This window comes from Styela clava, chromosome 8 (assembly GCF_964204865.1).
Source record: "Styela clava chromosome 8, kaStyClav1.hap1.2, whole genome shotgun sequence".
NCBI classification, from domain to species: domain Eukaryota; kingdom Metazoa; phylum Chordata; class Ascidiacea; order Stolidobranchia; family Styelidae; genus Styela; species Styela clava.
In genome coordinates this window covers 3,956,099-3,974,062 of record NC_135257.1, presented here as the reverse complement: position 1 = coordinate 3,974,062, position 17,964 = coordinate 3,956,099, and the positions used below count along the sequence as shown (strand labels likewise).

At 36.3% G+C, this 17,964-nt stretch overlaps 3 protein-coding genes across 3 annotated transcripts; all 3 read right to left on the bottom strand.

Annotated features, from left to right (window-relative positions):
• Positions 1-1,418: 1,418 nt before the first annotated feature.
• Positions 1,419-12,700, bottom strand: LOC120346126 (uncharacterized). The gene is made up of 12 exons (XM_078115498.1): positions 12,511-12,700; positions 11,257-11,467; positions 10,323-10,429; positions 9,990-10,062; positions 9,749-9,881; positions 9,419-9,584; positions 4,840-5,008; positions 4,421-4,518; positions 3,092-3,163; positions 2,315-2,470; positions 1,854-2,016; positions 1,419-1,779 (listed from the first exon to the last, which is right to left on the bottom strand). The coding sequence occupies exons 1-12, from the start codon at positions 12,610-12,612 to the stop codon at positions 1,661-1,663; spliced, it is 1,569 nt and encodes a 522-aa protein (XP_077971624.1). The 5' UTR covers positions 12,613-12,700; the 3' UTR covers positions 1,419-1,660.
• Positions 12,701-15,670: 2,970 nt separating this feature from the next.
• LOC144425691 (SCAN domain-containing protein 3-like) lies at positions 15,671-16,312 on the bottom strand. Its single transcript, XM_078115204.1, has one exon. The coding sequence runs from the start codon at positions 16,310-16,312 to the stop codon at positions 15,671-15,673; it is 642 nt and encodes a 213-aa protein (XP_077971330.1).
• A 749-nt stretch (positions 16,313-17,061) lies between these two features.
• Positions 17,062-17,949, bottom strand: LOC120346490 (uncharacterized). The gene is made up of 3 exons (XM_039416256.2): positions 17,780-17,949; positions 17,414-17,576; positions 17,062-17,339 (listed from the first exon to the last, which is right to left on the bottom strand). The coding sequence occupies exons 1-3, from the start codon at positions 17,930-17,932 to the stop codon at positions 17,221-17,223; spliced, it is 435 nt and encodes a 144-aa protein (XP_039272190.2). The 5' UTR covers positions 17,933-17,949; the 3' UTR covers positions 17,062-17,220.
• Between the last annotated feature and the right edge of the window lie 15 nt (positions 17,950-17,964).

Sequence of the window (17,964 nt, the reverse complement as noted above, 5' to 3'; positions counted from 1 at the left end):
CATTCATCTTTGTTTGCTTTAAGTAAATAAACTTGAATTCTGAAAGTTTTGTGTCCGGCAAATTTGTATAGTGAGTGATAGCTTGTATTATTTGATTAATTATATGTATAACCTGATTAGGATATACACATACAATAAGATATCTCATTTGTGTCTATCAAATTATCCAGGAACAAATAAATGTAGTTTGAAAAAATCGACAAAGTAACTATAGTTCAATATCCATATGTGACGACGAAAATCTGCAAACATGGATAAGCAACTTTCTAATGATTATTAGTATGCTTTCTCGATAATTTTAATCACAAAATTGGGCCAATATATCAGACCAGACATAATTTTTACGAGAACTTAATTTTGAACGTTTCTGCTGGTGATTTTTGCAAATAAAATAAAATTTCGTATCATAGGGGATGTCGCTGAAATGTGAAAAGTCGAACCAAACGTGTACCGGTTGATTCTTGTTCAAACGACTAAGTTGACTCGCGTTTCCCTCAAAGGCCACATCCGCGAGCATCTGCTGTCACTTTGCTGGAAACTAGCCATACATCATCCTTTTTATAATATTTATGTCAATCCTGATTTCATTAAACTATTTTTTTCTGAACATTTTTCCCAATAATAAATTGTCCACACCATGCAACTAACGATGAGCATGTACGTATTTTGAGGACCATAAGGCGCACTTTAATTTTTATTTTTCTCGAAAATTGATCGTGAGCCTAAGCCGGTGCGCCGAATGTATGGGTCAGGTAGTGCCTTATGCTTTACCTCAAAACCAGCACCGGTGCTATTGTTTCATAAATAAAACGCTGTCTCCAACTTCTTAAAAAATTATGGCTTCTTATAGTCCGGTGCGCCTTATGTATGAATAAAAACCCTATTCAAGCAATTTATTGACAATGCCACATATAATCCAATGCGCCTTATGGCCCATAAAATACGTATTTGGATCCATATACGGATTATACCAGAATAAATCTCATCCCAATCTGCCGTCTAAGTGGTAACATCGTTACAAAGTTTTGGATCGCTCTAATTATTGGTTTGCCATGCCGAGGATTGTATTAAATGTGCACAAGGTGTATCCTGTAATCAGTGTTATGTATACAAGCGGGCGCTCCCTATCACTCGGCCTGAGTAATCGACATATTTGGTATTTCTCTAAGGCGCGTTAGCTTATTCCCTAATAGCAGATATTTGGGGCGCTGTTTTACTGCTTCTGTCTGTAGCAATGCATTTCAGGGCATTTTATTCGATTTTTCCTAATCTGTTGTAAATTTGCACTTGATAATTTGGGCAAAAGTGGTTTTTAGACGATGAAGTCCATTTCGGTAGAGGTTGGTCATAAATTGTATCCGCAGATAATTTAAAATAGAACGAAGAATTCGCACGTGTCTGAAATAATGAAATCCAGCTTCATCTTTTTATATGTATTTATTACAACGTCATTTGATGAAAATATCGAAAACATATTATCATCATTTGAGGCCAAGTGTTCGCAACGAATCTCCGTTTTCAAATTCAATTGAATACGAATGCCATAGCCAGGCCATGAGTTTTAAAAATCATTTTGGAAACTATGAACAGGTTATATTTTCATCATGCTATTTTCATTGAAACAAAATTATCTAACAACTTTGACAATTGCACGTTTATTTTATTTAGTTCCGGCCATTTTTTTCAATTCTATACGTTGAATCTTCCCTGTGGCTGATTTTGGAATCTTCTTAATAAACTCAATTCCACCTCTCAGTTGTTTGTAATCAGCCAGTTCGCCTGAATGATGAAACGTTCTTTATAATTACGAAAACTTTGTAATGTTTCCATATGTCAAATTATGTGACTCCTACCTTTCACAAAAGCATCCACGTCGTCTTTGGTTAGATTATCAACCTTTTTCACGACAAAGGCTTTTGGGAGTTCACCTGCATAAGTATCAGAGATTCCAATAACTCCTACATCTTCGACTTTGGGATGTTTCAATATGACACTCTCTAGCTCTGCAGGTGACACCTGAATCAAACGTTACATATAAATCAAAAATCGTTCACCATTGAAAATCAAAACACGACAAATTAAGACAATCTTGCATACCGACATACATATTTTTTGAGACTGTAGAACCGCAAAATCTCACGCAGTGGAAAGCGGTAAATACTTATTTGAACCTATTGAACGTTGGAAAATTTCCTCCATAAAAATGATCACAACAGTCCTGGCATAAGGATTAGTGCTATTATCAAATTGTCTTTTCATTTTTGGCAAAACTGTAACTAGAAAATAGACTGCCGTTCTCACAATATGATTACACCTGAAAGCTTTTGTACTTGATGACTTCCTTGATGCGATCAATTATATACAATATTCCACCATGATCAACATATCCGATATCACCGGTGTGCATCCATCCATCTTTCGTAATAGTTCGTGCTGTTGCATCTGGGTTTCCCATGTATCCTTTCATGACCTGCAGAAAGCAGCACTCTCCATTATTTAGTTTTATACATGAAGACTGTATATGAACAGCTTTTTCTAAGCGAAACATAAATTTCGAAAGCTACTTGGGCTGCATTGCTATTTGTACCATAATTTATCATCCTTCCATGAAAGTAGGTTATGGATTTATAAAAAACAGGTCTAAGGCACACCCAATAAGCGACATCTTGGAATAAAAATGTTTTTTTTTTATGTGGTTTTGAATTCATATAAATTTAATTGTAATGTTGGAAAATTAGATGCTATCTTAACTTGATGGCATTTATCTTCAAATAATGTTTTCAGCATAAAAGGAAAAGCTTTCCTGGTACAATTCAGGGTTATTCTCAGCAATAACAAGTATCAGCATTAATTCGTAGTAAAATTTTATTCTAAATTACAATCAAACTAGATACATTACAAATATGACTATACGGAATTTTATAAGCTGTAATGGGCAAGCCTCTTTCAACCATTTTGAATGATGATTTTGATATTAAAAAACTTCTATGCCAAGTGATTTTTATAAAACTGGCTGGCTATTCACAATAAAAGTTCTACATCTTTGCTTCTGTACTCGAAACAAGTAACAAACAAACCTATTACTCTATACCTGGGGTCCTTGTGCAAGAATTTCTCCAGTCTCATTTTCAGAAAGTTCCTTTCCCGTTAGCAGGTCAATTATCTGTAATGCAAAAATTTGAATGTTATAACAAAGAATTGAACTGATTTTACGCAGTTACACATATATATATATCTGAACAGGGCAATCTTATCTTTATAATGATTTTTGTGAAGGATTAATTTTCCCTTCAAAGTTTAATATAATGGTGATGTTATGTTGCACAAGAATACGCATTGTATTGCATTGCGGCTGTTGATCCAGTAAATTACGATTCAATTACTATAATTAAAAACAAAAAAAGTCGATTCACATGAAAAACTGAAAATTTATAAACAAGAGAGCAATTCTCGAATATATTGAAAAAAAAGAGCCAGAATGAGTTATTAATGGTATCTAATTACAAGTTCTTGTTCATCTATTGCTCTAAGACAGTAGTTCTCAACCTTTTATGACCCGTGCCCCTTTCTGGCGGCTTTTTGCACTCGTGGCCCCCCTGTTTGCCATTCCAAAAAACTAGACATGTTGGATTGAAATATGTTTTTACGACCTTTTATGGAATGCAAAAACAAATCACGGATAAAAAAGTCAAAGCGTTTTAATATACAATCAAAGGGAACCTCGCGCTTGAGACTGTCAGACGAGGTTTCTTATATTAGGCACCGTTTTTGATATATTCTGACGAATGTCACTGTCAACATCAAGACGGTTTTCTAGATTTTGTTTCTTCCGACAGAACCCCGATCTTGGCCAATGTTGCTTTCTTGTCAAATCTACCTCGCTTGGCAGCCCGGAAACCGATGTCAGCGTCTCTCACCGGGGGATGATTTTTGTCACTATGGATTTGGAGTTTATATGGACGTAATAATTGCTCATTACATACGAGCAATGCAATCATTGAGCACATTCTCTGTCATCTCGATTTACTTTGGTAAAGCTAAAACCAACGTAACTGTCGTATTTTGGGCATTAGGAATGTACATATATATGGGTTTTTGCGTCCATAATACGATACTGAAGGTTACTCGCAGTCTAGTGAATAGTCCGTCTGCAGGCAAATAACCTGTTCAGGTAAGGAAACTGCGGCGAAGTCCTGAACGGAGAATTTCATTTTGAAATAAAAATATGCAAACAAAGTCGCTTTATGATCGATTATTAGTCTTGTGTCGTGGCCCCTTTCGAACTACTACGTGGCCCTCTTAGGGGGCCACAGGCCCCGGTTGAGAACCACTGCTCTATAACTTCACAGTTAAGTTTATTATCACCATTAACCACCTATCATATTATGAATGATTGTGAAATATACTTGATCCTACTCACCTTGACCTTCGTATTTGGGCAAATGTTTCTAACGCCGTCAAATAAACTATCTTCTCCGAAATGGAAGGCGATACAAGGACATTCTGTCATTCCATACGCTTGATAAATACAAGTGAGTAATCCTGTTTTCTGTTATCTCGTTTAATAATCATTTTTTAGGATTAATTCGAATTTCATTTTGTTGTAGTTGCTACCTAGATGTGGCACTTTTCTTCAAATAGGTTCAAACGTCTGGGTGGCAGCTTGTACGCATATATGTATTACACCAAATTAGTGTAGGACGATGGTGGCCATTTGGCTCTTGCACAGACCAACCTTTTTTAATCTCTATTATATTAGTATAACACCGTAGTGTATATCCGAAACTTTGTGAGTATAATTAGTTTGAAAATACACTTTCTGTATTATCTAACATTTACCTGGTCTTATGATGACATCGAACTTTTGTGCTATTTTCTTTAATATGTCCTGAGAAAGTGCTGCCCCTCCGCATGCTACTAGTTTAAGACTGGTTACATCGTAATTTGCGATGGTGTCATCGTTAACTAGTTGGATTAGGATTGATGGTACCGTCATAAGACCGGTGATCTAAAACCACAAAATGATATTAGAACAATTTCAATAGGTTGATGAGTATATAATGTACTTAATTTAATTTCAAGGACTCGTACTGTAGTAGACGACGTGGGCTGAATAGAGTCAATTAAACCACTGTCGTACTCCTAAAAACAAATACAGTAGAAACTCTACCTACGAAATTAATTCGTTCCGGAAGCCTCTTCATAAGTAGATATTCCGTATGTGGGGACAAATTTTACTTGTAAATGCCCTAATCCGTTCCAAGCTCTCTCAAAACTAGGACATAATATCCGCATAAATTAAAATAATGATTAAAACCCGTAGCAAATACATGTCATTATTCGATTACTGCATAATAAATAAGACAGGGTACACAGGGAAAGAAGAAAGATCAGAGAAATAACGAATTAAAAACCACGAACGGTATTTTTGTTTACCTTTGTCGTTGGCCGTCTAGGCTAAGCGAAGACCGCGGTGAATGAGAAAACAGCGGTCGGGGGAGGTGAGAGAAAGCGTTAAAAGTTGACAGTTGAAAGAGAACGTAATGTACGAAAATAAGCACCCTCACATGAAAATTATAATTTATTCTTTTATATTTTTGCTTTCCTTTTTATTATTTTGCTATTCTAGTTTTATTTTTTTTCATCGTTTTATTTTGTTTCCACTGTTACGCTATAATCGTCTCATCACTGAATTTTGTTAGCAACTGAAACTTAGTGAGGCAAATTGCACGTACCCGCGGGAAACAAACTGGCCAATGCGGTGGCACCTAGTTGCTGGGTGATCTTCAGGGCAACTACCACAGGTTTCATTTTTATTTTGATCACTGAACCAATCGTTGGTTCACACTGGACCATTCGTTGGTTCAGCAAAACGCAAATGTTATTGCGCGACCATCGTCATAATCAAATGAGTGAACCCGATTCCCAAATTTCCATCAGCCAATAATGGGGAATTAATACTGAAAATCGTGTTTTATTTTTCGAGTCGGCGCTGATTTAAATATTTCATGTCGGCTGTTATGATTTTATTTTTGATTATAAATTAATACCCTTAAATTAAACTGAACGATATTGTCATCAACGACTCGATAACGATACGAACGATAACGATAAAATCCGTGATTGAAACTAAATATTATTTAATTAGGAACTACTATATACGCTCTAGATTGCAATAAATGAATAAATTTCTGTCATGTTCGGTCACTATCGAAAATGAGGATGAAAACAATTAATTACGACAAAATTTCCTTTAAGATTTATTGCCGAGGCCGCACGAACTATCTCGACTAAATTAAATTACCGTATACGATAATAATTTTTATATTATTTTCAATCAAAATGTAATCAATCAAAATGTAAACACATCAAGTCGATGCTAATTGAAATCCCTTCATGTCGGCTGTAACTTATTGACGTGCCTCACAAGTCTGCATTTGATTACGATAAAAATGAAAAAAAAAAATGGAATGCTAGGATTTGTGCGCCGTATTCAGTATTCTTATAAACACGAAAAACGATACTGCAGTGAGTGTAGTTTATATATTATGTGTACCTTACTTTAATTATGAACGTTGTTTCTATTCCATTATCACGATCGACTATTACAGCTAATAATGCGGAAAATCCTCTGATGGCTCTACTAGACTCCGGAGCTTCACAGATTTGCATGAAGGTATCCGTGGCTAAAAATCTTGGCCTTATCCTCTATGGTTCAAACACTGTAATTGGACATGCTTCGAACGAAGCAGTTGCGCAGACAATTGGGTTCGTTGATGCACCTCTGGAGGTTGGAACGAAAGTGTGTCGTGCTATAAAGTTTGGTGTTGTGAAAAATCAGTGTGCGGACATCATACTGGGCCAAGATTTTCTGAGCAATCATCGAGTTGTCTTCAAATTCAACGGAGACTGCGACTCCTTGTCCGTTCGTAAAAAGGGCTGCAATTTGGCTAGCGTCAAAGTAAGTGAACCTTTATGTATTTTTCGATTTATTGACGATAACTGTATGCTCATTGCTGTCAGGCCTAGAAATTATAGCCTTGATGATCTAAAGTTTATTGAAGATGAAATTGCACGTTTGTTGCGGGAAGGCATTATAGAACGGTCAGAGTCGCCGTGGAGCGCTCAAGTATTGGTCACGTTGGACCAAAGACGTAAAAACATCTTGTTATTGACTATTCACAAACAATAAATAGATACACTGGTTTTGTCGCATATCACTTACCTCACATAAACAATATATTTAACGAGGTTGCTGAAGGAAAGATCTACAGTACTAATGATTCACGTTTGGCCTATCTCCAAATTCCTATTTCTGACGTTGACAGACCTTATACTGGGTTCGAAGCTGCTGACTCTTTATATCAATTTTGCTGGGTTCCCTTCAGAGTGGCTGTATTTTAGAGATATATGGACTTCTTCATCCAGCGTGAAAATCTTGAAGGCACCCTTGATTAGTTAGATAACGTCAAAATTTACGGGGATGATCAACTGGAACATGACAAACGATTGGAAGCCTTTATAAATGCTGCGGAGCGGCAAGTTTGACATTAAATAAATAAATTTGTATTTTCAGTGACTGAGCTGCAACTTCTTGGGAGTTTGGTATCACATGGCAAAATTCGACCAGATACTGATCATAAGCAGCCTCATATTAATCTTAAACCACTTTAAAATGGAAATATTTTGAAACGTTGCATGAGAATATTTGCCAACTATTCGAAATGGATATCTAAATTTTCCGAAAAATTGAAGCTATATTCAACTAATACACGGTTTCCATACAGAGACGAAGCATCATCTTCTTTTAATCAGTCGAAAGCTGATTTGTTAAAAGCGTGATTGGGAATAGTATATGAGATGAACCGTTTGTTATTGAGTGTAATGGGTCCGACTTTGTCCTTGCAGCCATTTTGAGTCAAAGAGGATGGCCGGTCGTCTGTAACCATCGAACACTCAGTAAATCGGAATTAAGGCATCCTGGTGTGATTGTTGAAGATGTAAGAAAAATGGAATATCTTTTGCATGGAAAGAAGTTAAATTGATAACAAATCAAAAAGCTCTGGCCAACATTTTTTGGAAAAATCATAAAAGTAAAATCAAAATTACAATTGTGGAAACTAGAACTTTCTGTGTTTGGCTAAGAAATTGTCCATCGCCCGGGTGAAGAAAATGTGACATTAGACGCATTGTTAAACATTTGTGCTAGCAACACTTGTTGCACCATTTGTCACTAAGTTCATGCTCGATTGGGTCATCCTGGTTCGTCGATTACTTCATTTTATACGCTCTAATAATTCTTTGCCCTTTTCAGTTGATACCGCAAAGATGAAATGTGTTAATTGTCGACAATGTGCCCATATAAAATCCAATTTCAATATATTTAATGAGGGCCATCACTTGGTTAAAAGCTACTCGGCCTTGGGAGAGAACAATACTTTATCACCCGAAAAGGAATTCCCAATGCGAAAGAGCGAACCAGACCATATGGAAAACTATCAAACTAATGCTGTTATCAAGAAATCTGCCTTAGAGTGCTTGGGAGGAAGTTTTACGAGACGATCTTCATGCGACAAGATCACTTCTCTGCACCTCCACTGCTACTACGCCACATAATCGCTTGTTCAATTCTAAAAGGCGGTTAATGCTTGTAAACTTCATACCAGACCGGTTTTGAAATGGCGGTAAAGTACTTCTACACAAGTTCGTACGAGCGAAAAGTGATCCGATTTGTGAAGAAGTTGAACTTCTTGAAGCTAACATCAAGTACTTGTTAATCCTTTATCTTGATGGTCGAGAATCCTCCGTTTCAACAAGAGATCTGGCGCGACCTAAAACTGTACAATCGGATGGCAAGCAATTGGAAATTGAAAAGTCTAAACCCGTATCGGATTCATCTCATCAGGATGCGCCATCCAGTTTTGAAAATTCTAATTCGAAGAACGTTGACACAATTCCTTCTGTTTACTTAGTTGAAGTAGCACACGGAACTTCTTCTTCAATGAAGAAGGAAGGGATGCCTATTCGTCGGTCGAGTCGTCTGATCGTTATGGAGACTGGGCCTGGTCATTGAAAATTTTTTGAATTCCTTCATTTCAGATTAATGTTTCAGTATTGAGTTAATATTATACTTTTATCAGTTGGTGAAAATGTGGTGATTGGTGAGCCTGCTGACTTATACTGTTCGTCCTTTGGTTTGTGCTGCTTTGCGACTCTTAGTTGACGCTTGAGCTGATAAAAGCCTAGTTTACGAGCTTGTTTATTTCTATATTAGGTTCATCACATTATGTTAGTGCCCACCCATAACTTTTTATCTAACAACAACAAGGCACAAATTTTGGAAAGAGACTGTAGGGTAGACCTTTTTAAAGATACACACACACAAATATATTTCCTTATATTTCTATCGCTGTATTACCTTATATTTTTCAATCGCTCGTAGCATAGTCTTCGTATCAAACTCTTTCTCCAAAACAAGCTTTTGTCCCATAGATAGTGATCTAATTAACTCCCAGAATCCACCCGCATGATACATTGGACGGTCCGAGTATGAAATATCTGAGGTTTCGTGTTGTACTCTGTCACTGAAATATTAGATTCGACATTATATCGGAGTCTATACATTGGTTTCAATCGTTCTGCAAAAACGCCTTTTTTATTAAACAAATATTACAGTGAAATTAATATTCGATTCATGCAATTATGTTTCCAGCATGCTAGAACTACCTGCTTATCAGAAAAAGCTCACCGAAATATCAAGAAGGAGGATGTTAAATTCCTGTGACTTAGCATAACGCTTTTTGGGAGACCCGTCGTTCCGCTAGAATACGGCAATATAGCTACATCTTTGTCAGCGTTGATAGCAATGTGCTTTGGGAAATCTGGGAAAAAGAAATATCACATATGGATAGTGATATGAATGGATAGTGATACTACATTGGAATATAGTGATGAAATTTATAAGTAAAATGTTTTCTATATAAACAAACCTTCACTATATTCGTCACCAATCATCTCGCTCATTGTTGTGAATTCATTGCTTTCTCCAATGATAAACATTTTCTAGAATTTATAATATATAAAATATTATAAACATCTATGAGAAATTAAATAAATATACAAACAGATATATACATTGTATATAAAAACGTCTGAAAATTTCAAAAAGATGTCATTGGTGTGGCTATAATGCACTAGTATTTCTTGCATAACGTATGCGAATTGACGTCACATGGAATAAAAGTGGGGGCGGCTTACTACAAATAATAAGGGAGCCTGTTGTAATGAGCAAAGATACGTTTCTATCTGATGAATGATGCTACCTCTAAAGAATCAGTTTTTCTCTGGACTTCCTTCATTGCATTCAAGCAGTCTTCGTGTACAAATACCATCTTTGGTTTTGAAATTTGAAATTGTTGTAATATTTCTCCTGTAAATATATTTTTTTGGTGATTTTCTCAAACAGAAACGTTCATAATAGCAGTTTAATATGCTTTATTTATTTCGTTTTTAGAATAAATTGATTTATTTTTTCTTTTGGCAGAGAATAATAAACATTTGTAGGCCTACAAATACAACCATGCTGAGTTGAAGGTTTGTGGGTAAAGTTATTTTTGAAATTTGTCCTGTTAAAGCCATCAAAAATCATTAATTTGTCTAATGTGGAGAAGGATTGTTTCAAACAGATGTGTCTTAATTTCATGACTCAATTTTCCCACTTTGCTACACATGTCCCACTGTTCTGAGTTATATTGCGGTAGAAACTAGTGAGAGCAATGGAAATCATTAATTATGTTTGTATCCTATGTGTCTTCAAAATGTCATGCCCTATTTGTCCCACTTTGCTACACTTGTCGCACTGTTTTGAGTTAGTGTAGATATATATTGTGGTGTAAATGCTAAAGTGAACATAGGGAGTAAATTCATGTCATATGTTATGTTAGGATAGATATAATTCTTTGGTAGATGATATAATATTCATATGAATTGATATTCATTCTTTAATTTTCGACGAAAGCTGAAGCGCACCAAAAATCAGATTGCTTAACGGACGAAGTACAAAATCATAGTTTGCGTGTTTGAAAGCTATACGCAATGTGTTCGCAAAGCCTAATCCAGGAAAATGATATATGAATGTAAGATATTATATTTATTTTTTACGCGGAGATGCCAGTAAGTACTGGTTTGTATTGTACATAAATCAATAATGTGAAATAAATCTCGGATCAGGTCAATTTTGAAGCACCAAATACTTACCTTCGCTATACGCAGGGTTACAAGGAGTGACAACACCGCCACAGGCAAGGATACCCAACATTGCCACTGGGAACTTGAGTGAAGAAAGAGAGCAAAGGCCAACAACATCACCTTTGCCAAGTCCCGCTTTGTGTAAATACCCAGCACAGTTTCTTGATTGGTCATAGACTTGCTTGAATGTTAACGACTTTCCACCGATTGAATTGTCAACCTGAATAAAATGTATTCTATGTTCAGTGATATAATATTCTCTGCGTTACTAAACAATAGCGAGAATACTTAAGCAGTTAACTCTTGGTGCGCAATGGTTTGTTGTGCTTCACATGATCAAGCGCTATAAATGACACCAATCTACTCGCATGTCTGTCTAGTTTCTAGTACATACAAAAAGATCTCTTTTCGACTAAGTTCACTGTGTAAATGACACACGGTAATAAATAATATTATAATGTAAATAACAATACGATACACATAAATGCTTATATTATTTCAATAATATTATACAAATGCGGATCACACATTACTAATCAGGTAAAAGTTTGCTTGCCTCTTCTTCTAGGTGGCCGAATATGAAAATACATTAATCTGCGGAAACATATTTGTTACTTGAGTGGAATTATTGTATAATAAATCAAGTATGAAATGTGCATATATTCCTGACTTGCTTAACATATTGCGAGGCTTCACATGCATAATCAGATGCAAATTTAGTATTTTTGAATGTTATAACACGAGCGGCCATACATATGTTGAATAAATTTCATGACTGGAATGCCATGGACGTAGACTTTAAGAATGGCTGGGAATTTTGCAATTTATACTTTCTATTCTACACTCTATTGCGCTTCCTGCGCTCATTTTGCTTTTTCGGTGTCGTCTGAAACGCTTTCCCTTTATTACCGATCGTGAAGTGTTACCTAATTCACACACCAAATGAAAATTGTAGGCCTAGGTCCCCAACTTCTTAAGTAAAAAAAGTCAATATTGACCGTGCATGCCGAGTTACCGACCACATGGCCTCGATAGACCTAAATGAATCACTCTGTGAGTGGATGTAGAATATTCATCGTGATACTATTGTAAACCAATTATCGTTTAATTAAATTCACTAAATCATCTGAAAATTGAACAACAATCTATATTATATGTTAACTATATATATATATATATATATATATATGTTAATATCTATATTATATTCCGTTGGGCAAGTTATATTGCAATTTTGATATTTCCTCAATAAGACTTACTTACCAAAGCAATTTTATCTCCAAGATCTTTTATTTGGTGAAAAACAAATTCTGATAATGATTTTTCTGAAAGTTGTACATCTGGTAAATGACTTCTGAACGGCATAATGAACCTAATTTACAGTTCTATTACGAATTAGGCAAATAAGTAGTGAAAAGTACCCTTAAATGTTCGTTTTAACCCTGTCAAATTGGTGTTCGCCTAGTCTGGAGATTCCTTCAGCCTTTATTACTTTTAACTTTACAATTAACGCAGTCAAGTTCAGTGACATTTGCAAACGGAAAATTTCAAAAGGAAAATATCCTAAATTCTAGTACAATCGGGGCGCATTATTTTCATAATCCAGCCTTGAAAGTATAATACTACAATTCCTGTATGTCCCATTATCCTAAAGCAATTCTTCGCCAGTATTGAATATTTCACTGAATAAAAAACTACTGGCCTGTAATGCAAACTTCAAAAACTTGCACAATAATTCATGGGTATTGATTAATACAGAAATAAACAGAAAATGCGAGATTTCAAAATCCATACTATTTTAACGATATCTGCATCATCATCGCGTTTTTTTATATGCCAGCAGTGATGTAGCAATTTTTTTCAACAAAAACTCTGTCAATGATAGATCGCGTGATCCGGTTACCTGTTTGCTCAAGCCGTGTCCTACATTCATCTTTGTTTGCTTTAAGTAAATAAACTTGAATTCTGAAAGTTTTGTGTCCGGCAAATTTGTATAGTGAGTGATAGCTTGTATTATTTGATTAATTATATGTATAACCTGATTAGGATATACACATACAATAAGATATCTCATTTGTGTCTATCAAATTATCCAGGAACAAATAAATGAAGTTTGAAAAAATCGACAAAGTAACTATAGTTTAATATCCATATGTGACGACGAAAATCTGCAAACATGGATAAGCAACTTTCTAATGATCATCAGCATGCTATCTCAACAAATTTAATCACAAAATCGGGCCAATATATCACATTAGACATAATCTTAACGAAAACTTATTTTTGAAAGTTTCTGCTGGTGATTTTTGCAAATAAAATGAAATTTCGTATCATAGGGGTTGACGCTGAAGATGTGAAAAGTCGAACCAAACGTGTTGATTCTTGTTCAAACGACTATGTTGACTCGCGTTTTCCGCAAAGGCCACATCCGCGAGCATCTGCTGTCACTTTGTTGGAAACTAGCCATACATCATCTATTTTCTAATATTAACGTCAATTTTGATTTCATTAAACTATTTTTTTCTGAACATTTTTCTCAATAATAAATTGTCCACACCATGCAACTATCGATGGGCATGTACGTATTTTGAGGACCATAAAGCGCACTTTAAGTTTTATTTTTCTCGAAAATTGATCGTGCACCTAAGCCGGTGCGCCGAATGTATGGATCAGGTAGTGCCTTATACTTTTTCCTCGAAACCAGCACCGGTGCTATTGTTTCATAAATAAAACGCTGTCTTCAACTTCTTAAAAAATTGTGGCTTCTTATAGTCCGGTGCGCCTTATGTATGAATAAAAAACCTATTCAAGCAATTTATTGACAATGCCACATATAATCCAATGCGCCTTATGGCCCGTAAAATACGTATTTGGATCCATATACGGATTATACCAGAATAAATCTCATCCCAATTTGCTGTCTAAGTGGTAACATCGTTACAAATTTTTGGATCGTTGTAACGATTGGTTTGCCACGCCGAGGATTGTATTAAATGTGCATAAGTTGTATTCTGTAATGTATACAAGCGGGCGCTCACAACTCCAAGGATAAATAACCAATGGTTCGATCGCTCCCTATCAGTGGGCCTGAGTAACCGACATGTTTGGTATTTCTTTAAGCCAGGGGTCGGGAACCTTTATTGTCAAGAGAGCCATAAAACGAATATATTTTCAATTTTATTTCTGTGCGAGCCATAAAACGAATTTGTACTCAAAAGTCAAAACATACAATGTCCCAATATACATTTAATGTGACTTCTGATGCTGCATGTTGTCACTGAGGGTCTTGAAGTCTGGTTGATAATTGGTGAGGTTAAGTTTCATACAGGCGTTGAGGCTTTCATCTGTTAAACGAAATCGCTGGTTTGTCTTATTGTTTTTCAAGTGTGAGAACGACTGCTCACATGCATATGTGGATCCAAACATGGTCAATACAGCAATACACACTCTTTTCAGTGTGCGGTAAGTGGCAGGAAGCGCGTTCCAAGTTTTGACAATCAACTGGTCAGCGGGTTGAAGTTCTTTCATTTCTGTTCATTTATGGTTGATCGCGAGCTCCGCTTGTTGTCGTTCAAGTGTTTCCAAATTTTCATTTAGTGATTTGAACTTGTTGACACATACGTCTGAAACCATTAGGTCAGCAACTTCTAACTCAAAATTTTTGATGCAGACACCAGGAATGTAACTCAAGTCGACGTCATTTACAGCACACTCATATGGATGAGTGATGAACTTAAAAAGACTAATGCGCGCACGAGATTCTGCAAATCGCGCTTTGAATGACTGCAGGAGAATACATGTGAAGCCAACTAGCTGCTGGAGATTGGAATCATGAGTGGGATTATTTGCAGTGATTACATCTTTGAAGTTTTTCACCCTTTCGAAATGTAACAGACGACCCGTTCCAAGATCCTCAATAAATACCTCCAGCCTTTTTTCAAATGCAAACAAAGTTTGTTGAAGGGATAGGATTGTATTTCCAATTCCTTGCATTTTCACATTGAGCTGATTGAGATGTTCAGTCATGTCCGCGAGATAATAAAACTTCCGGAGCCAGTCAGGATTGGTTAGTTAACTCAGGATGCGTAACGTTTTTCATCTTAAGAAAAGTCCGGTTTTTATTTAAGCATTCTGCAAAACGGTTGAGCACCTTCCCTCTTGACAACCAACGCACATTGCTGTGCAAAAGCAAACCGGGATAATTGTTTCCAACTTCAGCCATGAGTGATTTAAACTGGCGATCATTTAAAGCTCGGGCAACAATAAAATTAACCACCGAAGTGACCACATCCATTACGTCGCTAAACTGCTTGCCACACAATTGAGCACAAAGCGCTTCCTGATGTAGAATGCAGTGGGGAACTTAGGATGGGCCTTTTTTCATGTTCAGGAAGAAGCGCTACAAACCCTTTGTTTTTCCCCATCATACAAGGAGCTCCGTCAGTGCACACTGAAACAAGATTATCAATCGGCAGCTTTTTTCCGTTGCGAACTCCATGAAAGACCGAAATAAATCTTCTCCTCGTGTTGTTCCTTTCAGTGGCAAAACAGCAAGATTTTCTTCACGCAGTGTGTCACCCACAACATACCTTGCAATTACACTGAACTGTGATAAATGGCTTACGTCCGTAGACTCATCAAAAGCAAGAGAAAATAATTCCGCTTTATTTATATCCTTTAATTGTATTTCCTCCACTTCATTTGCCATCATGATAGCGCGATCGTGAACAGTACGTGCTGACAGAGGCACGTCTTTAATTCTTTTTATTATTGTATCTTTTTTTGACAAGTCCTCAAAAAGTTCATTGGCCACATCAAGCATAAATATTTTGGCATACTCGCCATCTGTAAACGGCTTTCCGTTCTTCACTATTGCTAAAGAGGCAGCAAAGCTAGCCGAATTACAGTTACCTTTCTGAGACCATGCTCGAAGTTGCTGCTGACTCGCTTTCACTTGGCGTAGTAGTTCCAAGCATGCCCCCTTCCTGATGTCTCCCTCTGGATATTTAGATGCGAAGGATGTGTGGCATGTGTGAAAATGTCTCTTTACATTCGACCGTTTCATCGACGCGATTTGAGCATTGCATATTAGACAAACTAAATGATCTTTTCTCTCCACAAAGGCAAATTTCTCTGTCCATTCAAGCTGAAATCCCCGATACTCATCATCTTTCTTTCTGTTTTTTTTTTCGGACGGAAGACTTCCTTGCTCCGCGATTCTATCACTTCGTGATGTCTCAAAGTTCCAGAATCCTCTGTTTTGTCACAATGCTTGTCTGTCAATTCTCTCACAAAACTTAGACATGCGCTGAGCGCGTTGGCGAATTTTCTGCCATACCTGGCCATAAAATAGTCTGAAATCTGGTAACAATACTAAGATTAACCTTTGAATATTGGATTTTCACTGGGAGCCATATGCGGTCACCAAAAGAGCCATATATGGCTCGCGAGCCATAGGTTCCCGACCCCTGCTTTAAGCTAACGATAATCCAGCGTAAGCATATTCCCTAATAGAAAATATTTGAGGCGCTGATTTATTGATTCTGTCTGTAACAATGCATTTCAGGGTATTATATTTGATTCTTCGTAATCTGTTGTAAATTTGCACTTGGTGATTTGGGCAAAAGTGGTTTTTAGGCAATGAAGTCCGTTTCGTTAGAGGTTGGTCATGCATTGTATCCGCGGATAATTTAAAATGGAACGAAGAATTCGCACGTGCTTAAAATAATGGAATCCAGCTTCATCTTTTTATATGTATTTATTGCAACAACATTTGATGAAAATATCGAAAACATATTATCATTATTTGAGGCCAAGTGTTCGCAACGAATCTCCGTTTTCAAAATCAATTGAATTCGAATGCCATAGCCACGAGTTTAAATCATTTTGGAAACTATGAACAGGTTATATTTTCATCATCCTATTTTAATTAAATAAAAATTATGTAACAACTTTGACAATTGCACGTTTATTTTATTTAGTTCCGGCCATTTTTTTCAATTCAATACGTTGAATCTTCCCTGTGGCTGATTTTGGAATCTTCTTAACAAACTCAATTCCACCTCTCAGTTGTTTGTAATCAACCAGTTCGCCTGAATGATGAAACTTTCTTTATAATTACGAAAACTTTGTAATGTTTCCATATGTCAAATTATGTGACTCCTACCTTTCACAAAGAAATCCACGTCGTCTTTGGTTAGATTATCAACCTTCTTCACGACAAATGCTTTTGGAAGTTCACCTGCATAAGTATCAGGAATTCCAATAACTCCTACATCCTCGACTTTGGGATGTTTCAATATAACACTCTCTAGCTCTGCAGGTGACACCTGAATCAAACGGAACATAGAAATCAAAACTTGTTCAAACACGACAATTTAAGACAATCTTGCATAAAAACATACATATTTTTTGAGACTGTAGAACCACTTCAGTCCTGGCATAAGCATTAGCGCTTTTATCCAATTGCCTTTTCATTTTTGGCAAAACTGAAACTAGAAAATAGACAGCCGTTCTCACAATATACCTATACCTGAAAGCTTTTGTACTTGATGACTTCTTTGATGCGATCAATTATATACAATATTCCATCATGATCAACATATCCGATATCACCGGTGTGCATCCATCCATCTTTCGTAATAGTTTGTGCTGTTGCATCTGGGTTCCCCATGTATCCTTTCATGACCTGCAAAGAGCACCGCCTCACTATTTAGT

Coding starts and splice junctions, on each gene's coding strand:
- LOC144425691 (XM_078115204.1), bottom strand. CDS start 16,312: ATGAAACGGTCGAATGTAAAGAGACATTTTCACACATGCCACACATCC.
- LOC120346126 (XM_078115498.1), bottom strand. CDS start 12,612: ATGCCGTTCAGAAGTCATTTACCAGATGTACAACTTTCAGAAAAATCA. Junction 5,009..9,418: donor GAGCGATTGAAAAATATAAG/GTAATACAGCGA, acceptor TTGTGGTTTTAG/ATCACCGGTCTTATGACGGT. Junction 1,780..1,853: donor CGTGGATGCTTTTGTGAAAG/GTAGGAGTCACA, acceptor TTCATCATTCAG/GCGAACTGGCTGATTACAAA.
- LOC120346490 (XM_039416256.2), bottom strand. CDS start 17,932: ATGAAAGGATACATGGGGAACCCAGATGCAACAGCACAAACTATTACG. Junction 17,577..17,779: donor TCAAGTACAAAAGCTTTCAG/GTATAGGTATAT, acceptor CGTTTGATTCAG/GTGTCACCTGCAGAGCTAGA. Junction 17,340..17,413: donor CGTGGATTTCTTTGTGAAAG/GTAGGAGTCACA, acceptor TTCATCATTCAG/GCGAACTGGTTGATTACAAA.